This window comes from Pinus tabuliformis, chromosome 6, assembly GCF_031772625.1.
Source record: "Pinus tabuliformis cultivar Carrire ecotype Pingquan chromosome 6, CPIR1, whole genome shotgun sequence".
Lineage (NCBI taxonomy): Eukaryota > Viridiplantae > Streptophyta > Pinopsida > Pinales > Pinaceae > Pinus > Pinus tabuliformis.
The window spans coordinates 631,938,765-631,961,698 of record NC_142292.1 but is presented as its reverse complement, the minus strand read 5'-3'; the positions used below and the strand labels follow the sequence as shown (position 1 = coordinate 631,961,698).

Below are 22,934 nucleotides of genomic sequence, written 5' to 3'. Positions count from 1 at the left end.
TCACTATTAATCAATCTAAGCTACGAATTTAGTAACTTTAGATTGATTTTATGTGTTCATTATCAATCAACATAAACTAATTAGTAATATTTTGCGACTAAATTTAAAACATGTCATACAATTTGCATGCTCATCTAATATGAAAACATGAAGTTGCATATGTTAATTGTAATGCTAAATAATATCAAATACCACTATAAATAATTTCAACCACAAATTATATTATATTAAATTTGAAGTTTACATCATGATTTTCCAACTTAATATTGGTTGTACTACAATTTACACATAAAAATGTTGTTTCATCACTTCAAAACATTATCATTGTGTTCACGTGGCATTTCAGGTCAATTCACCAACTCTAAATAATTGACCATGAGTCTCTATTGTGTCTCTTGTGGGGTATTGGCTTTAAGGGGATCATTAGACTAGTTCTATTCTCTCTCTCTCTTTCTGCATTTGTCACTCCAATGTTATTGCTACCCTCTTTCTTCAATTCCTGCTTCTTACAAACAACAACAAGTTCCTCTTTCGAAAGTCAAAGAAGATATAATGTAGAGAATAAGACATGAAAGACAATGAAAACTTGAATATAAACTAAAATAGACCTAAATTATTTATATGATACCTGGAAATTAGCAATGCCAATGCCATTTTTCCTCCAAAAAACAAGAAACTTGAACAAGTTTTTTTAAGTTGGGCAATAGTGGCCACTATGGCCAAATGACCTGTATAATTAATGAAAATAAAACATCCCCATAGAAAAGAACACCTTTGGAACTTAGTATTCAACCATCAAGAAAAGCTTAAGCACAATCATCCTAGCTAAGTTGCATGCTAAAAATATCCAGTTGTAGATAACTTGTGCAAAATAAATGGAAAGAAAATGACAACATACAATATATAATATATCCCAACTCACTCGAAAATTGTATCATGGAATAAAAAAATTCTCCTATGGTTACCCATATATATGGGAGGGTAACAATTCCCAATATGCCATGATCCTTAGGGTCGAGAGTAAGTAACCGTCCTACTAATGTGATGATTGATTGGTTGCATCTTGTCCCTTCCTATCCTTCATGAGCGGCAATAATATAAATAATTCCATCCTTAACTAGATTTACTCCATATAATATTTTTCACATGCTATCTCCACATACCCACCAAAAATGTCACATATGCCAAACAAATGGTATTTTGGAATTTTTTTCTAAAACTATGTCAGTTACAACCCCCTTTCAATGTATCTCACCAAATGTATCAAGTTTATTATCTTATTTTATATTCATTGACATCATGAAAATTTAAATTTCAAAAACAAAGAAAACCCCAATACCTTTGGATCATAATTCTCATCCATATTTGCTACACATTGTAGGAATTAATACTTTCTTACGATCAACTAACTAGTCTTAATATATATTTTTCTTCTTTCATTTTAGAAGCACATAAAGTGATTTTCTATTATCTCGGAAACATGTTTCCATTAAAAGTGGTCATTCCATCACTCTTCATGAAATTTTTCCATGCAACCTTTTATTTCCTGCCCTGACAAAACAACTCTTGCATTATTATATTAAAGAGCATGTTTCATGTGCCATAACAAATATGATTTGCAAGATTTTATGAGTACTATAGAAAAACTAGACATAATATTACTAAAAATGTATAATGAACTAGAAATGGTGGAAACCATAACAAACCTAAAAGGAATTGAAAAGACAACAAATGAAAGATGATGCCATACCCCTTCTTCAAGTTTCCTATCTAGAAAATATAGGCAATAAGAATTACGTGTAGCAAGAGTCAAGGCTCCATAAGCACTTCACACAAAATATACATTTCACCCATGGAACCAACAGAAAAGATGTGAAGAATGAGTTTTCTCACTAGTACAAAATGACTAATTAGTTACTAAAAAAAGGACTAAAGTTTTCATAAAAATGACCATTTTTCATTGAATGGCTAGTAGTAGCTAATTTACAATATCTTACAACATGACCAAATTTTAGTCATTTTTAGATTATTGATTAATTGGTTGTCTCAATTAAATTGTGTAGTGGTATATTTAGGCATTAATTTAGTTATTTATTTAGTGTTTAATTTCCACAATTAATTACCAAATATACAACAAAATTTACTACTATATGTTCACCCGAGTAAGTCAATTAATAACTGAATAAATACGACCAAAATGTTGGTCGTGTTATAAGATATTGTAAATTAGCTACTAATAGTCATATATATGAAAATTTTAGTCAAGATTTGAAAACAATTGATGACCAAAGAAATATGACTAAATTTTGGTCGTGTTATAAAATACTATAAATTAGATACTAATACTCATATATATGAAAACTTTGGTCATCATTCGAAACAAATTAATGACAAAAGAAATACGACTAAATTTTGGTCATGTTATAAGATATTGTAAATTAACAACTAATAGTCATATATATGCAACATTTAGTCGTCATTTGTAATCACAAATTTATCATTTGCAATAGTCATTTATCTTTCCTTGGTAGTTTCATATTCATTATATAACCAAATAATTTAGTAGATAATATTTATTTCATTTAGTTTGATTAATACTCATTATAAAAAACTAATTTAGTTGTATATTAATTTTATTTGTGTTTATTATTAATCAATATAAACTACTAATTTAGTAGCTTTAGATTAATTTTTTGTGATTATTATTAATCAACATAAATTAATTAGTATGATTTTGTGACTAAATTAAATAAAGTGTCATACAATGTGCATGTTAATCTAATTTAAAAATGCAAAATTACATATGTTAATTACAATACTAATCTATATAAAGTACAACTATAAATAATTTCAACCACATAAACTATATTATATAAAATGTAAAATATTACAATATCAGTTTCCAATTTAATATTGGTTGGACTACAATTTACACATGAAATTTTGTTTCATCACTTCAAAGCATTATCATTGTGCTACCAAGGAATTGCATGTGATTTCAACAACTCGAAAGACTTGACCATCATTCTCTATGTGTGTGTCTTATGTACGATACATATTGGCTCTAAGGGTAACACTAGATGAGTTTTGTTCTCTCTCCATCTTTTCACTTTTTTCGCTCCAATGTTATATATATTGTTCTCCTCTTTCATCAATTCTTGGATTAGTACCATCAATATTCAGTTCTGAGTTGTTTTTGTGTAATACATGAAAGATGATGAACACTAGAATATAAACTAAAGTAGACTATAAAATATTTATGCAACATAAATGCTAACATCAGCAATGTCAAAGCTATTTTTCGCCATAAAAGTGAGAAATTCAAACAAGTTTTCTTGAGTTGGGTGATAGTGGCTATTAGGTGGCCAGATGACCTATATAAACAAAAAAAATAAAACACCACGAAAGGAAATAACACCTTAGTAACTTAGTATTCAACCTTCAAGGAAATCTTAAGGTACAATCATCTCAACTAAGTTACATGCTAAAAATATCAAGTTGTAGATAACTTGTGAAACAAAATAATATGAGATGTGATGTCTAATCCTTGTCATTATATTCGCAATAAAATTTCATTCTCTAATCCATGAACTTTGTCAAGTATATAAACAACATGTGCTTAAATAATAACATGAAAGTAAACTTTGTAATAGTCATGAAATATTTTAACAAAAACAACTAAAAGGATTTCAATCAATATTGTGTAATACTAATTTCATCTTGAAGCTTTGGTTGTTGTTTAAATGGACATGATACCTAGTATTTTCAATTTCATAGTTAAAAGACAAAACAAAATAAAAATAAATGTTCAAAATAAAATCAAACAATACAAAGACGATATCTTGGAATTGACATTGCATTTATAAATTGATTTACCTGTCCATCGATGTCTTATGTGGCATTCCTAATATTTTTTCTTGCACAAAATAATGGTCAATGAGGTGAAAGAATTACAACATTAAAAACCATAGGAATCCCTACTAGAAACATTTCAAAATTAGATGGCTCGAGTGCATAAATGATCTCCAATAGAAAATGAATCCTATCCAATCCATTCTCTCCATTGTCTTCCGATCCTTCCCAATGACATTTCTTGTAACTTGCACACGCCAAAGTCAAGTAAGAATCAAATCAAGGATTTGACATTTGTTTTTATCTTTCATATCAATAAACTTTGAATCTAAAAATATTTATGCCGTAAGGGGTTTCCCTTTGAAATCAACTTTCCTCTCGGGTTACGTGTACAATTCTAAGCCTTTGATTTAATTGTTAGATGATTAAGATAATCTTACCCATCCAATTGATTTAACTACAAATTACAGACGATTAAGATAATCTTACCCATCATATTGATTTAACTACAAATTATAAAAATGAGATGCGACCCAGCAAATCGACCTCACCCTTGCCCTCGCTCGACGCTACGCTACTTCCAGGTGCTTGAGACCTCGCACTTGCCCTCGCTCGGTAATACTTCTAAGTGCTTCTCGGACTGGAATGGAATTGATCATCTGATTTGCATTCACTCTCTGCATCGATTGAAGGCTTCAAGTCGGATGTCGCTGTCGTGGTGGAGGACAAACTAGCTTAAAGAAACTGTTGTTGTGGGAAAGATAATTTGGCTCCCCTTCTTCTCTGTTTTATTTCAGGCATAGTAATTTGGGTTTTTTGGTGTAGCTTGCTTCAAGATTTCTATGTGTTGGTTTACCCATTTCTACTTATTACATATGCGGGACAAGTGGCTTATTTGATTTTTGTCAGAGTGGAGGCTGAAATGCAAAAATAAACAAATAATTAGACTTTTTGTGTGTCTTCGCTTCATAGCATCTGCATCATTGTGTACTATGTAACTCCTAGATTGCTGTAAACTGACAGAGCGCTACCTATGGAAACCTCTGCTAAGTCAGGGAAGGGTGCAGGGGGCCAAAAGGGAGGATCCAAGAAAAAGCTCGTCCTGAAATCAGTCCAGGTCGGCCTTCAATTTCCTGTTGGAAGGCTTGCCAAGTATCTGAAGAATGGCAGATATGCCAAGAGGGTTGGGATTGGAGCCCCCATTTTTCTTGCAGCCGTGCTTGAATACCTAGCAACTGAGGTAAATATTGATATGAATTCTGTTTTTAACACATTGATTTGGTTCTATGATGTAGCGATTTGTTTGGTGGTTCGATTGTATGAGTGGATTTTGTCAATTAGTGTGTTTTTCGAGTTAGGGTTTTGGGGATTTACATGATATTGGATTTATTTCGTGGGGTGTTAAGGGTTTCATTTTGGGGAATTTGTTGATTTAGTTTTGGGGCTCTTTGTTCGGTTCCAGGTTCTTGAATTGGCAGGAAATGCTGCGAGAGACAACAAGAAGAATAGGATAATTCCCCGCCATATTCAGATGGCCGTGAGAAATGACGATGAATTGGGAAAGCTTTTGGGGAAGGTTACCATATCTCATGGAGGCATAATTCCAAACATTCACCAGGTGCTCTTGCCCAAGAAGGCTCGAAAAAAGAGGCCAGAGAAGGCTAAAGGTTCAAAGAAGTCCTAGTGGCACTTGTATTTTGGGGTTTGGTCTTATTTGTAAGCATCCATAGCCATGAATACGAATGTTCCTGATTTGACTGTCAGCGGGCCTGGGTGTCGTGATTTTGGGCTTTTTTGTGTGACATTGATGCTAATGTTGTAGCCTTCGAAGGTTTTATGGGTCACGGTGCCTGTATGGCCATGTTGCTCCTTGTTTTGTTTGTGTAGAATTAATCTGGAGGCTGGTGGTGATGCCTTTTGTATAGTGAATAATTTGGATTAAAATCCTTTTTTCTATGTGGTTCATTTGCCAAGTTTTATATGTTTGAAACACAAAAGCCTCTTGTGAATTGCAGGTTCCCGCTTATTATTAAATATAATCCCTGTTTTAATTTCTAAAATTCTAGGGCTACTGATTACAATACTGCTACTCATTTGGTCAGAAACTTGGAATTTTCTTATTAGGCCCTTTTGGGTTCTAATTAAATCTGTGAAAGGCATGGCTCCATTTTAATGCGTACACGTTCACAGAATCAGGGGACAAATTACATTATCCTCTTAGTGGAATCAAAGGAATTGTCTATATAGTCCTTTTTCGGAATCAAACCTAAATCTTTATCTAGGGTTTTAATAATCTATGGCTTTAATATGAAATACTTCCATTTTTGGAGCATCTTGCAAGGAAAGACACTGGTGGAAATGGATCCTACAGAGAAGATAAGGATGGAAGACACCCCTGGTTTAACGTTTAAGACTTTCAGTGGCATGATGAGTGGTTTCGTTGGGGGTATGTCTGAGGAGGTATGGTGGCCAGATGGTATGATGTACCGAAGGTTGAAAGGAGAATTTCCCTTTCAGGTTTAATCAATACTATGCAACTTATAAGGAGTTATGGTCTCACATTTGCTGCAATCTAAGGGGTCTTTGCATTGACGAATCACATGGTTGAGAAATTTTGAGAGAAGGACTTCTCAAATGGACCCATGGGTGGCTTTGTTGCTGGCACCTCCATCTTGGGTTTCAGAGGTAGAGTTTCTACATGTTCGAAAGATATGTTTTTTCTAGGCAAAATTCTTCTAAATTCAATTATAGTGTTGATAATTAATTATTTATATTAGACAAAATGCTTACTTTCATTACTGTGTGGAAATTGAACCCATGGCTAATATGAATATATTACTATTTAATGTAGCCTTCTTAGGAGATATAGTTCTAAAGATCCCTTTTGTTAGAAACCATGGGTGTGTATCTTTTCTATTATAATGTTTCCCCAAACTTTTCTGTGGCCCTGGTTGCTTGTCATGTTTTGCTTCACAAGGTGTCCCCTGGCTTCGAGGGGTGAAACCTATCTCTAAGATTCGAACGTTGGTAGGAGCATATAACACACCCCTTTCCTAACCAAACACCCTTGTTGACATGTAATTTTTTAATTCGTGTCTCAATAAAATCGACTTTTTGAAGCACATGATGGGAACAACAATTTTATTTTCCTATTGATCTTTTGTGGGTGTGGGTTGTATTTTAAATCGAGTCTGACGAAATACATCTTTAGTTCAATTTTCTTTAGTTAAGTACTCCTACCAACTTGGAAATTTCAAAAGGTGTTTCTCCAGTAACACCTTGAACTAGCAAAGAATACAGGGGTTGTCAACCTTGAAAAAAGCACTGGCAAGCAATTGACGCTCCTTGCATCATATACTAGATTGAATTTTTTCAGTATGCAAAATGTTGGAAATGCTATAAACTCGAAGACAAAGGAATTGCTTGAGAAGAGTGAAACGACTCAGAAAATGTTTCTGATTGTTGTTATGATGGTGGCTTTGTTGCCAACACCTCCATCTTGGGTTTGAGAGGTAGAGATTCTACCCGTTCGAAAGCTCTTTTTTTCTGGGAAAAATTCTTCTGTTCGTTTTTGAAAAACCCGGTACAAGTAAAGTTAGCTTCATGTTCTCACCCATAATGATTGCCTGGTTTGTGACCAATGTCATGACAGGACTGTATAATATTTTGAAATATTATCCTGGAGCATTCAAGGAATTCAACCGATATTATATATACTATTACTTTCATGAATATCACAAACAAGGATGGGTGATGCTTGGAGGTGTAGTCTTGTGTATAACAGGTATTGATTATTCTCATGATCATATGTGCCTCATTTTATCATATAGTATAATTGGAACTATTTTCTAACTCAATTGATAAATCCATACCAACGATTTTCTAAAAAAAAATTCATAATTTCATCCCAATTATTTATGTTAAAGCTATACAAATAGAAACACTAACATTAGTTCTTTGCTCTGACTGGATCCAGCTGTTGAGGCATGTTTGCATAATTGGGCCATTTCAACAGGAAATCAATCCAATTCCAAGCTATATGTCATGAATATTGAATATGGAAAAACACCTATAAAAGTATGCATCTTTCTTCTTATCTTTTCTACTTAACTAATGATGTTGATGTTGTTTTATCTTGTGGTTAGGTCTAACATTTGTCATCCATCATCTACATTCCCACATTTTTTATACCTGCCAACAAGGGTGATTCCAACAGAAAAATCTACCTCAAACCCACTCTTAATAATGTCAGCATGGATCTTCTTCCCCTATTCCGGAGTTGTACTCCCAGTGCAGGCCTTGACAATGGTGCCAAAGGTAAAGTTATTTGGCTTAAAAACACTCTCCTTCATTTGACCAAAAAAATTTAGGGCCTCATGGCATTACCCATTCTGTGCATATCCTGAAATTACAAAATTCCATGTAACTTCATCTAGCTTAGGCATTGCATTAAATAGTTTCAGTGTTTGGTCATTACACCCATGTTTACCATAGCCACCTATCATTGCATTCTATGCAATTTCACAACATCTCTCCACCATTATTCATAACCTCATTTTCTCTATAAACAAAAATACTCATGCAAAACCCAAATTCCACAATACGAATTTTCCCAATATAGAACCCACAACTTAGTTCTGTTGTTGCTACTGCCTAATGACATAAAAAATGTATATATTATTTGGCATTAACTACATTTTGCAATTTAGTATTTAAACATTAGCCACTGATGAATCATGATAGTAATTGTTACTAAGCTTGAATAAATCTCTTATGGGCACTTGTATGGTGATTGGTTGGAGCACTGACTCCTACAATCAGGTCTACCCATAAATGTATCTCAAAAAATCCTTTCATGTCAAACTGGTATCAACGTGGCACCTCAACTCAATGCTCCATCACACATGTTGATTTTGTTCCAAATTATGATGCCTTTTTATTCCTACAATGATGTGAGCTATGCAAGGAATTTTGTCAAGGAATAGTAACATGAGCTAAGGTAAGATGATAGAAGATTGCAAAGTAGACACTATTAGCTTGCCTTCCATGAGTATATTTGGATGTAATCAAGTTTTCGAGTATGGTTTAGTTTATTTGAAGGAGGGATGTAGCTCCCTATCATAAACATGATATCATATCTGGGTATAATGTGAATTATGGCATCCCATTTCCTGACATAATTTTTTTTTCCGTATGTTAAATCATGCAGGCGTTTTTGTACTCATCATTTTTTATCCTATTACTACTGTTCCTTTTTCAAAATCTTAGTACAAGTAAAGTTAGCTTCATGTCTCAACCATAATGATCGCCTGGTTCGTGACCAACATCGTGATCGGACTGTATAATATTGTGAAATATTATTTTGGAGCATTGAAGGCATTCAACCCATATTATATATATTATTACTTTCATGAATATCACAAATAAGGATGGGTGATGCTTGGAGGTGTAGTCTTATGTATAACAGGTATTGATTATTCTCATGATGATGTGTCTCATTTTATCATATAGTATACTTGGAATTTTTTCTAACTCAATTGATAAATCCATACCAATGATTTTCTCAAACAAAATTCATAACTTCATCCCAATTATTTATTTTAAAGCTATACAAATAGAAACACTAACATCAGTTCTTTGTTCTGACTGGATCCAGGTGCAGAGGCCATGTTTGCAGACTTGGGCCATTTCAAAAGAAAATCAATCCAGGTCCAAGCTATGTCAAGGAAAAAATTATTAGTATTTCATCATACATGTGTGCTTCATCCTCCTTAAGTTTTAGTACCATAATGAGAAATTTGGGTTTTTTGGTGCAACTTGCTTTTTTGTGTGTTGGTTCACCCATCTTTGCTTATCACATATATGGGACAAGTGAATTATTTGATTAAAAACCTAGGGGACATAGGCTGTACATTCTACAAAGAAATACCACAACCTGTGTATTGGCCAATGTTCATTGTTGCCACTTTATCAACCATTGTAGCAAGTCAAACATTGATTACAGAAACAATCTCAATCATAAGACAGTCCATGGCTCTTAGTTGCTTCCCTCGAGTGAATATTGTGCATACCTCACAAAATTACGAGGGTTAGATCTATTCACCTGAAGTTAACTATGTTCTCATGGTTATCTACCTTGCAATTGTAATAGGATTCTGGGATGGAACATAGTTTGGAAATGCATATGGTAAGAGTATACAAATTTATATATGACAACTGAATTTGGTAGTTTTTATCGATTCTGTTGAGTTTCCAAGGATAATTTTAGGTGTTTGGTGGTGCAGGGGTTGCACTGGTTGGTGTCATTTTCATTACGACGTGCGTAGTAACCTTGGTCATGCTTGTGGTTTGGAACATGCATGTTTTTCTTATACTACCCTTCACTCTATTTTTTGCTATCTTTGAAGGATTTTATCTATCATCTATATTGAAAAAGGTTCCACAGGGAGGTTGGTGTCCCTTCCTAATTGCAAAAATTTTGGTCATGCTTGTGGGTTGGAACATGCATGTTTTTATTATATCACCCTTCACTCCGTTTTTTGCTATCTTTGAAGGAGTTTATCTATCATTTGTATTGAATAAGGTGCCACAGGGTGGTTGGTGTCCCTTCATCATTGCAACAATTTTTCTGACCATAATGTTCTCTTGGAAATAAGGAAGGTAGAAAAAGTATAACTATTTAGCACAGAGAAAACTCATCATAGAAGGTTTGAATGGATTGGTTGTCGGGGTGAATTCCCTTATACCAGGAATTCATTTCTTTTGCAGTGACCTTATTTCTAAATTACCACCGATTATTGAGCATTATGTAAAGAATTTGGGGTCTCTGCATGAAGTTCTTGTCATTGTCACCATAAGAATGGTTCCAGTCAAGACAATACTTTTGTCAGAGAAATTTATGGTTGGAAAACTAGAGCCAAAAGGTGTATATAAATGTGTAGCTCAATATGGTTACAAAGATGCCCCAAACATTGAAGAATATGAATTTATCAACCAAGTTTTTGAAAGTGTAAAAGACTATCTCAAGCTTAGAGGAACTCATTCCTCCTCACATGATAGAAGTTATGCAAGCAGAAATACAGTGGAAGAAAGTAACTACTCTTAGATGAGGAATTGTAGTAGATTGAATTGGCAAAGAATACAAGGTCTGTGTATGTTCTAGGAAAAACCAAATTGAAGACTAATAAGAGCACTGTGCCTTTTGAAGGATTACTTATTGACAAGCTCTACAGGTTTCTCCAAAACAATTGCAGGTTGGCTCTATCTCCCTACAATATACCACCTGTGAATTTACTTCTAGTCAGAATGGTGCAAGAAATTTAGAGTTCGTTCACACAAAATTGTTAGAAGACAATGAAATTATAAGCTTTTACTCATAATAAAGCTTTTAGGGCCTTAAAGTTCCTGATCATCGAAAATAAGATATAATTTTGTACTATTGTTACTATTTTAATAGATTTATAAGATTTAAAAATGCAAGTTTTTGTTGAGATCAGAAGAAATAAACATTGAGTTTTTTACCATTTCTGTAATAAATCATGAATCATGTAGAGTGAACTCGTACATACATGTTTAATGTTTTGTGACTGGTGGAATGGAGAAAAATGATAACAACTCATTACTTTTCAGTTTCAATCCTTCTTTTACAGTAAGGCTCTCATCTTTTGATGAAATGCAGAGGCTGGTAAATTAAAATTTTCAAGAAATCACAGGTAGAGTTTGTTAAGAGGGAATTTTAAATTTTAATAGTAACTCCTTTTTATCCTTTGTCCTTGGAAACTTGTACTGTTGCCACTTTAGGAACCATTGTAGCCAGTCAAGCATTGATTACATCCACATTCTCAATCATAAGACAATCCATGGCTCTTAGTTGCTTCACTCGAGTGAATATTGTGCATACCTCACAAAATTACGAGGGTTAGATATATTCACCTGAAGTTAACTATGTTCTCATGGTTATCTGCCTTGCAATTTTCGTAGGATTCCATACAATCATGAATATTGAATAGTGAAATATGAGAGAATGAAATTAGATGTCCAAATAATAATAAATATGACATGAAACTCAATCCTTGAAAATATTTTTTCCTCTCATTGGCCCATTATCAGCTCAGCATTGGCATGTTTGTGGCAATTTACAGTGATGATGGCTCCTCTTCTAACTCTCACTCTGACCTCGTTATTTCTCTTCCTCAAACTTTCCAAGTCCTAGCTAATTCCACGAAACATTTTCTGGTGCAACACTACTTCTCGAATGCTTTCCTCTAACTTACTTCATTATCTAGGGTTTACGCTTCTGGATTTGCCCCACTTTTGAGTCCACCCAGACCCGTTTTCCATATTATTCTCTACTCTTCCTTTCTTTCCTTAACATAGATTTTAGACTATTTCAAAGATGCTCTAGGCAGTCAATCGTTTTTCTTCCCAATCCTGTTGACCTGTTTTGGTCATTTGAGCTCATTACAGATTTTAGATTGTTTCAGAGATGCTCTACACACCTCCTTATTGATGTTGTCAATCGTTGTTCTACCTCTTCCCAATCAATAGGTTTAATTTAGTTTTACATAACTGAACTTTCTATCAATGTGTTTCTTCTTCTGGAGAAACTCTGATCGATTGAAACTTCAGAATATTTGATCTATATTCTTTGATGTTTTAAAAGTATTTATGTTAATAATTACGTATCATTTCCATAGAAGCTTTTATTTTCCCAACAAGCATTGATTCAACTGGTGAGGTCGACGGAATGTTAAGCCAACCACCTTACCTCCATTCTCGCTACAGTTTTCTACATTCCTATAGCATAAGTTAAGGGGTGACACTACGTGCAATTCCAGGGACTGGGTAGATAAATACCCCTCAGATCTAGCACCTAGGGAAAGGAAATTCTCTCTTTGCAATGCAGTTACTTGGGGCATCTTTATTTAAGAACTTCAAAAAAAAACCTCTCTGGTATTCAGATGAAGTATTCGAGTAAAATTAATGACAATACAGTAATAAAAAAAATTCCTAGATGCTTTCTCCCATGAGATGAGTTTACGAAAAAAATATGCATCTAACAGTAACTATGCAAATAAGTCAATGATTGGAAAAAATCCCTTGCCTTCCACAATCCATCACTAGCCAAAACGAGAAATTCTGTGGTTGCATCTATGGTCGTGTCTCTCACATCTAGTTCTGAACTTAAATGTTGCTTCAGACTCTTGTCACCAAACGCATGAGCTATAGCAAGCTCACCATTAACTCGAGGTGCATCTCCAAATATATCAAAAAAGAACGCCATTAAGTATACAATTTCTCCCTGTGACCATTCAAATGTTACTCTTGAGCTAGAACATTAAGATAGAATTATAAAGTTACAAATCAAAAAATTATTTAAGTATGTTCTCATTAAAATTAACCTCTGTACAACATTTGTAGTGGTACCTAGCACGAGTGTCACAAATCCACCCTTCTCGATGTTTTGGCATTCAATACTTGCCTCATGATCAACAGTTAGTTGAATAGCAGTGTCGTTTTTACACATAACAGCCCTGGAATCCCTTGTATTTGCTACAAAGAGTTTTTTCCCATCAACTAAAATAGCAGTGACTGTTGTGTAGCCACCGGGCACTAAATCAGCTGCCTTTGCTAAAATTTTCCCATCAGTCCAGTTGTATGCATTCTTGATGGCATTTTCTGGGTCTATCCAGAACTTCGGCTCCATTATTATCATAGATACTTGTCAGCATTAAAATACTTAATTAGCATTTTACACCATACCAAACTTTGGAAATAGCAAGTGAAAACCAATACAACAAATGGCAGATCAGTTGTAAAAGCATTTTACTAGATGTGCATCAGAGTCAGAGTTCTCATCTGATATATAATTTTTTTCTGAAGAGTCATTTGAGAACCATCATATTTATATAAATGAAGGAAATTACCAAAAATGATAACGATTTGTCGCAAATGCAATTTTTGCAATAAGGAAGCACTATTGCTTTATGCCATGGCGTAATGCTACTACTAGATGTTTTTTCTTTGGATAGTTGCAAGAGACACATGAACATATAAGTATAGGTAATATATGAACAGTTTAAGCTATTTGAGAAATAGTGGATTTACGCATGAAACATATTCAACTAGAAATATGATGGGGAAAAACAAGAAATTCATTATATGTGAGAAGTAAAATGTTGGAGAATCTTTGCCTTTGAGGTTGAGAAATGGACATGGCGATATATCACAACTAGAATAATCTTGTTCATAGATGCAGACCATTGTTACAATTAACAATATATATCATATGCCAAAGAGAAAACATAGGAAATTAACCCATGAAGTCAATGCATGTAGAAACACCATAATAGAAATAATAGAGGAGAAAACGAAATTGTTTCACAAGTTACAATCAAGTTAGGCAATTGAGATAAACATATGCAATTTGGAAAATGGAAAGAAACTTTGAACCTTCTCCAATTTAATGTATAATTTTTATTTTTGATTGACTAGCGCTAGCAAAACAATACATGTCACAATACAATCAACTATAAAATTTAAATAGATGTTGTTAAATTTACAGAGAGCTTCCAAGTATTCACTATGATTCATAGATGCTAAACCAGGTAGGCCATCAGCATTGATTACAAGTATTCCCCATGATTCATAAATGGTAAACCAGGTAGACCATCAGCATTGATTACAAGTATTCCCCATGACTCATAGATGGTAAACCAGGTAGACCATCAGCATTAATTACAGTGCATAACCCCAAAGGAATCGTAAGAGTTGGACTTGTGACATCCCATTTCTGAGAAGTTCAATGTCTAACTCCAAGGCCAATCAAACCAACCCAAGGGCTCAAAAATAAGATAATAAAAAATATATGCATTTGGTAATGAGGCGTGATACCTATCATCCAACTCAGAAAGGATATAGGTTGGTAATAATTGAAATAGACTTACAAATTAGCTAATTTAGAGAGTGAATTGTGGACAAAATCAAGAATCTCATTCTAGATTACAATTTAAGTTGGGAATCAAACCCTACTCAACTAATGAAAGGACCAAAATTTGCTAAACCCGTTTCTAGCACTAATTTAAATATGTAGACTATAGATTGGTACTACCCAGGCACTCCCTAGGTCACATTATCAAGCAGCACATCGGTAGCTACATAGTGATTGATACAGATGTGGATGCTTCTTCTACTTCCTGTACTTTTTACATCTATACCTAATGACAAATAATGGGCACTTTCACAGTATGTTGTAACTAGTGTACTTTTGAGCCCCATTGACCTCTCTTTTGGCCACCCACTACCATTAACAAAACTAGTCTTATCTTATCTTCTGTCGTCTGTTAATAGGAAATGGTACTGTAATATAAAAAAAATACTAAATAGCCAGGACTAACTCTCACCAATTCAGATCCTCATGTAGGAGTGAGCACTTAGTGTCTATACTTTCTTTTCTATATTTGAGGCCAATGTACATCGAGAAATTACACTGTACAATACAAGTATTCAAGAGACATCTGCTACCAATTCCATATGAGCAACGACAATCTCAGTTACATATCATGAACCATGTAATCCAAATGTACATCAAGAAATTAAACTGTACAAAACAACTATTCGAGCGAAACCTCCCATCAGTTCCGTTTCATCAAAAGCAATCTCGGTTATTTACCCTGACCCTCAAAATTTTGACGACATGGTTCATGGTATACAACTGAGATTTTTTTTTGCTGAAATAGAATTAATGGAAGGTGTCACTTGATTAATTTTTTTGTACAGTGTAATTTTTTGAGGTACAATGGCCTCAATAGCCATTGGGTTCTAGGCTTATTCTACATTACATCTTTAATATCAGAAGCAGGATCCAATTTTACCCATCTTTAATATCAGAAGCAGGATCCAATTTTACCCAGATCTATATACATAATAATAATAGTGGATTGAGTACCATCAAAATTTTGTAATAAAATAAATTTTGTTATTTTAATTTTTTATTAGTTTTTTTAAACAAATTTGATTTTTATTTTATTTGGTATAGAGAGTGAATGTTTGAAATTGTTGGTGTATAGTTAGCCCATGCCATACATTTCAATAATGAACATTGCATGCAGTTTTGTTAATAGTGTTTTTGTAATTCACTGTTAAAAAATTAGAATTAACCATATGTAGTGGTAGTAGGCAAGACCTTTTTTCACACCATTTATGACTGAAAATTTTAGATTTGATGAAGAAAATTGATATTTAAAATTCTCTTTTAATAGGTTCTGGGGAATTTGTATTTCGAAAATATTATATCCATGGTTTATAAATTACTCACAAAAAGTTGATTCAAAGTAAAATTCCAATTTCTATTGTGATGGGTTAGAAATGGTTTTAACTATTGACCTTTGTATCTTAATTTTCCCCTAGCTTTTAAATACATTTCGAACTCTTTAATTGGTTTCATGGATTGTGAATGCTTAGAATTATTGACTTAAATATATGTATTATTAATGTCTTTTGCAAAACAACCCTTCAAAACCATTGTAAATAAAATAGACACAAAAATCTTTGAACCCCACACAATATTCAAAATTTTTAAATGAGTAATATTATTAAATAAACTAATAACATTTTTTTTTGAGAAATTTAAATTTTATAAATTCTCAATATTACTTGCAGTTATTCTTAGCTGTAAAAATTTTACACATTTAGGGATGAAAGGCACACTCATCATAAGTTTTACTTCATGAATTGGAAGGTCAGTGTACCAAAAGAAAAATATAGTATTTTCTTGGGAATTGTATGAGAGTAACAAGGTGCTCTACAACCCGGTATGACATAGATGTTGTTACATATATATATATGAATATCTAAAAAATAAATAAAATAGCATAGATCCATCTTAAACCCGGATCTGTCAAAATATCAAGAGAGATCAAATAATAATAAAAATTTACACCTCAAGAAATTTGATCCCTCTCAGTACTTGATGAACCCAAATTTGATGAATCTACACTAGTTTTAATAAAACCCTTTAAAAAAATGTTTAAAAAATGTATTAAAACATCATCATACAAAATTGAATAAAGTTGATCAGTTCAAAAATTTACGGAAACAGTTGAAATGCAATACAAAATCTTGCAAAAGGCCATGAAAATTTGAGATGACCATCCAAGGCACGAGCACTTCATACCTACCTCATTTAAAATGTTGTCAAAAAGATTTGATTGTAAGTAACATGGGACGCCATGTCCCAAATGTCCGTCAAAGATAGCAAAAAGCCCAAAATCATGATCTTCTACATGCCTATACTCTGTGACATGGTACTCCTCCATATCATGCCTTGTTTTACCCTTCACTAAATGAAATCCATGAATTACTTTATTGTTTTGTAACTTGCAGCGTCCTTCTCCTGTATCAGGTGAGGATGGAGTGAAGCCAGCTGTCGTATTGTTGCCACTTTAGAAGCCATTGTAGCCAGTCAAGCATTGATTACAGCTTCCCTCGAGTGAATATTGTTCATACCTCACAAAATTACGAGGGTTATATATATTCACCTGAAGTTAAGTATGTTCTCATGGTTATTTGCCTTGCAATTGTCGTAGGATTCCAGGATGGAACACAATTTGGCAATGCATATTGTATTTATACGAATTTATATCTCACAACCGAATTTGGTAGTTTTTATTGATTCTTTTGAGTTTCCAAGGATAATTTTAGGTGTTTGGTGGTGCAAGGGTTGCAGTGGTTGGGGTCATGTTCATTACAACATGCATAGTAACCTTGGTCATGCTTGTGGTTTAGAACATGCATGTTTTTCTTATACTACCATTCACTCTATTTTTTATATCTTTGAAGGCATTTATCTATCATCTATATTGAACAAGTGCCACAGGGAGGTTGGTGTCCCTTCCTAATTGCAACAATTTTGGTCATGCTTATGGTTTGGTTCTTATACTACCCTCCACTCTATTTTTTGCTATCCTTGAAGGAGTTTATCTATCATCTGTATTGAATAAGGTGCCACAGAGTGGTTGGTGTCCCTTCGTCATTGCAACAATTTTTCTGACCATAATGTTCTCTTCGAAATAACGAAGGTAGAAAAAGTATAAATATTTAGCATGGACAAAACTCAGCATAGCAGGTTTGAATGGATTGATTGTTGGGGTGAATTCACTTGTACCAGGAATTCATTTCCTTTGTAGTGACCTTATTTATGAATTACCACCAATTATTGAGCATTATGTAAAGAATTTGGGGTCTTTGCATGAAGTTCTTATCAATGTTACCATAAGAATGGTTCTAGTCAAGACAATACTTTTGTCGGAGTGATTTATGGTTGGAAAACTAGAACCAAAAGGTGTATATAAATGTGTAGCCCAATATGGTTACAAAGATGCCCCAAACATTGAAGGCTCTGAATTTATCAACCAGGTTTTTGAAAGCATAAAAGACTATCTCAAGCTTAGAGAAACTCATTCCTCCTCACATGACAGAAGTTATGCAAGCATAAATACAATGGAAGAAAGTAACTACTCTTAGATGAGGAATTGTAGTAGATTGAATTGGCAAAGAATACAAGGTTTGTGTATCTTCTAGTAAAAATCACATTGAAGACTAATAAGAGCGCTAGGCCTTTTGAAGGATTACTAATTGACAAGCTCTATAGGTTTCTCCAAAACAATTGCAGGTTGACTCTGTCTCCCTACAATATACCACCTGTGCATTTACTTCAAGTCAGAATGGTGCAAGAAATTTAGAGTTCGTTCACACAAAACTGTTAGAAGACAATGAAATTATAAGCTTTTACTCATAATAAAACTTTTAGGGCCGTAAAGTTCCTGATCGTTTGAAAATAATATATAATTTTGTACTATTGTTAGTATTTTAATAAATTTATAAGATTTCAAAATGAAAATTTCTGTTGAGATCAGAAGAAATAAGCATTGAGTTTTTTACCATTTCTGCGATAAATCATGAATCATGTAGAGTGAACTAGTACATACATGTTTAATGTTTTGTGACTAGTGGAATGGAAAAAGATGATAACAGATCATTACTTTTAAGTTTCAATCCTTTTTTTACAGTAAGGCTCTCATCTCTTGATGAAATGCAAAGGTTGGTAAATTAAAATTTTCAAGAAATCCCAGGTAGAGTTTGTTAAGCCGGAATTTTAAATTTTAATAGTAACTTCTTCTTATCCTTTGTCCTCGGAAATTTGTACGCTCTCAAGTTGTTTGGGGCTAAGTACCAATTTATGTGTTACAGTCCCAAGCCACCAAACAACACTTTTACGATGTTGGGTCCCTTAAAATTCTGAACCTAAGAAGCCCCATAGGAGCAACAAAATGAAAATGATACCTAGAAAATCATTCTTCTTGCCTAAGACACCAAAAGGCACCAATCCTAGTAAGGCTTAAGGAGGACCAGTGATAATTATAAGGATCCCATGCTTCCACTATACTCTATTGCTTTATGATCCAATATGTTTCTAATCCTACCTTTCCATTTTGTTTTAAATGTGGAGTCTTTACAGTCTAAGCCCCTGTAGCAATATTCAAAATGTGGCTAGAGTTGCTTTACAGTATCTGTAGATGACGGTATGCAAAATTGTTTTATTATTATTTTTTTGATTTAATGTTTCATTATGCATATTAAATATTTTTTTCATGTAAAACCAAATTTTAAATGTTTACTCATTTAAAAATACTACAACACATACCCATTTTTGGATTGATGTTTATGAGTAGTAGGCCAAAAGTTGCCAGACACTTCAATTTCTTTTCCAAAATTTCAAAGATGCCCATTTAAAAAACCTTAAAATAATGTCCAAAAACTCGTTCACATAGACAACAACTACTACATGGATAATGGATAACCTCTACCTGACATTAACTATAACTCATTATCATCCACCCATGCTTTCAAGAATTTCCATTCAGATGTTTCTATTCTTCCACAAACTACTATTACTTACAAAATATCCCTATTCAAAATACACATAACTAATAGTTTCAAGTGTAACTCAATATCATCCACGCTTGGTTTCAACAATGTCCATTCACATGTCACTATTCTTCTACACACTATTATTTACAAAATATCCATATTCAGCATACACGTAACTAACAATTTCAATTGCAACTCATTATCATCCACCCTTTCTTTCAAGAATGCCCATTCACATGTCGCTATTCTTCCACACTCTATGCCTTACGGTGTTTCCTTTGTAACATCAGGTGCAAATGCTAGTTTAACACAAAACAACTATAATACTAATATTATCCTTAAGTTTTGGATGTTGTTTGAATGGATATGAAACCATGTATTTTCAATTTTATAGTTAAAAAAGAAAACAAAATAAAAGTAAAAGTTCAAAATATAATCAAACAATAAAGAGAGGACATAATGGAATGGGCATTGAAATTATAAAAAAGTATGTTTAACTATCCACCATTGCTTGGCATTGCCAAAATTTCTTTCCCAAAATAACCACGAAGTGAAAGAATCACAAAATTAAGAAACATAGGAATCCATCCTAAAAACATTTCCAAAGTCGATGGATCAAGTACCTGAAGGATCTCCAACAACAAATGAATCATATCCAAGACATTCTCGGTATTATCTACCCACCGTTTTTCCAATCCCATTTATTGTAATCTGCCCACAATAGATTCCAGTAACATTCAACCAAAATATTTTATATTTATGTAGAAAAATTCGGAAACTTGTCAAGTATGCTAAATGCATGGTACAGATTCTCATGAATACTTGCAGAAAATAATATTCAATTTTTTTTATATTTTTGTTAAAAAAAAGGATATTTATCATGCAATCTAAATCCATGGTACAAAACTGGTTTCCACTAATATATCCATAAATATTATGGATCTTACTCATAAATATTTGTAGAATATTTGTAAAGAAAGAAACACATGTGACTTTGGATTCCTAGTTGTGTGAGTCATTTAGATGGACCAAGTATTCCATATCTAGACATTATTTGTTTCATTAACATATTTTGTTATATGTTACATTAAAATCTTTTTTTATATCTAAAATAATTGTTTTATAAAACCTATTTAACTTATCAAATTACCACACAAACATCATGATACATAAAAATTACAAGAGTAAATGGATATATAAAGCTAACAAAAAGAGCCCAAAGAATTCATTTGTGATTAAATCACATTTGTTTTGTAAGAAAAAATTCTTCCAATTGTTACATAATATAATTTTTATTAAAGAATCATAGAACCACCACCACACAAAAATAAATGAAAAGACCAATAAAAAAAAATTATGGATGAGTTTGAAAGCTAAATAGACCAGGTACAACATGTTTGGCAGGCTTTCATGGTCTTAGAGGAAATAAGATAGCATATTATACAACCATAGTCTATCTGTTAGACTTTTTGAAGGTTTTTCTGAGAACTATTTTCGAGTCTCATTTGCCCAAAATCTAAGAATGATTTATTGGAATCACAACTTTGAATTGTGAAATTTCCACAATCCAAATGTCTGAGGGGTTTTTCATGGTGCTAAATCATTATATGTTAGTCAAAAAACCAGTTTAAACAATACAAATCAATATTTGACCAACCATTGTTTCTCTAGATTCTAGCCAAAAACTCCAAAATGTATAATAAGAAACACCTAATACACATGGGCTTCGAAATATTTCAAATAAGCTTATCACAAAAGCAACAATTGACTAGCCAAATCCAGAAAATTATATATGAAATACTCTCCTTTCCATAATCAAGCAACATTCACTCTCTTTTCAAATGAATCTAATTCTTTCAAGTGAGAAATGAATGAAGAGGAAGATCATTAGGCTATGCTAACTTGTGAAATTTAACCTTAAAACATTATGAAAATCTAACCAAACAACTTGGGAATGGCAATTTAAGGAGCTCCATTCACCAAATCTTGGAACATTGTTTAAAGGTAGCATGATGGACTTCAAACTGATCCCCTAAATTCAAAATAAAGTGGATACTAATGTGCACAACAATCAATATGAAGTAGTATATGCAGACAAGCCAGCCAAATACCTCTTAAATGGTAAATTAAAGAGCTTTGTTTAATGATTCTTTGCAATAGAAAAGTTCATGTTGGGTTATGGTCCTATGTTCATTAGTTTATGGTATTTGTAGGTGTTTAAGTATTCATTGGTTTGTATCGCTTACATATTTGAGTTCCTTCTAGAGGCACCCTCCTTGTTCTCTTTATTCCTTCCCCTCAAGTTGCTCATGTTGCACCCAAAATAGGTGTGTTCAAAGATAGAATGTCGAGGCTCAGACAGGATTTAGTGCATCACAAATTGGAGGAATCTAAGTGGAAGTGTCAGTGGCTCAAGGAAAATTTCCCTCCCATATGTTTACAACTTATTCCTTACATTCTGATTCAAGAAACATGGCAACAAACTATGGCTTTTTTCCTTCGACAATTTTCAATTTCTTTGATTCCTGCAAGGGATCCAAGTTTGTTTCAATCAGTCACCTTATGCCAAGCTATTAATTTTCCATATAGATATATTAATTTTGAATGGTGAAAGGCTACAATGCTTGTCTCCTATTTTAATACCATTAATGCCTACTGTTCATACTAGAAAGCTCCCATTTATAAAAAGTTCCCAAACACTTTTTTGCACACAAGCATATAAGAGTCAGTCTCATAGTTGCTATGGGAAACACTGATTTGAAACAAATTTGGAGAGTCTTATACTATCACAAAGAACTCAATCAAGCCAATTGGAGTACTTTGATGGAAATTTCCTAAAATTTCTAATTTGGAGCAAGCATGAACCACACACAATGCCAATGTAATTAGCATAAAATTTTCCCATAAACAAAGATTGGATACAAACAAGTGAGTTCATAATTGATATTGGTCTTGACATGGGAAAAAACAAAACAAGTGATTTCTCTAAGGATTATATTCCAACGATTGAACCAAATCTCATAATTGATATTTGTATTGAGAATGATTTGGAAACTTTACTCTATGTTTACTGTCTTTCCATGTGTTGAAAACAATCTGATTTTCCCTACACATCTCACAACGAGGGTTGCTTTTACAAGCAAGGATATCTA

At 33.2% G+C, this 22,934-nt stretch overlaps 2 protein-coding genes across 2 annotated transcripts; one reads left to right on the top strand and one right to left on the bottom strand.

Annotated features, from left to right (window-relative positions):
- The first annotated feature begins 4,885 nt into the window (after positions 1-4,885).
- LOC149260226 (histone H2A-like) lies at positions 4,886-5,536 on the top strand. Its single transcript, XM_089379423.1, has 2 exons — positions 4,886-5,092; positions 5,315-5,536. The coding sequence occupies exons 1-2, from the start codon at positions 4,886-4,888 to the stop codon at positions 5,534-5,536; spliced, it is 429 nt and encodes a 142-aa protein (XP_089235549.1).
- Positions 5,537-12,907: 7,371 nt separating this feature from the next.
- Positions 12,908-17,412, bottom strand: LOC149260225 (putative protein phosphatase 2C 44). Its single transcript, XM_089457386.1, has 4 exons — positions 17,391-17,412; positions 17,031-17,275; positions 13,279-13,552; positions 12,908-13,107 (listed from the first exon to the last, which is right to left on the bottom strand). Exons 1-4 carry the CDS (start codon positions 17,410-17,412, stop codon positions 12,908-12,910), a joined length of 741 nt encoding a protein of 246 aa, XP_089313512.1.
- Positions 17,413-22,934: the final 5,522 nt, after the last annotated feature.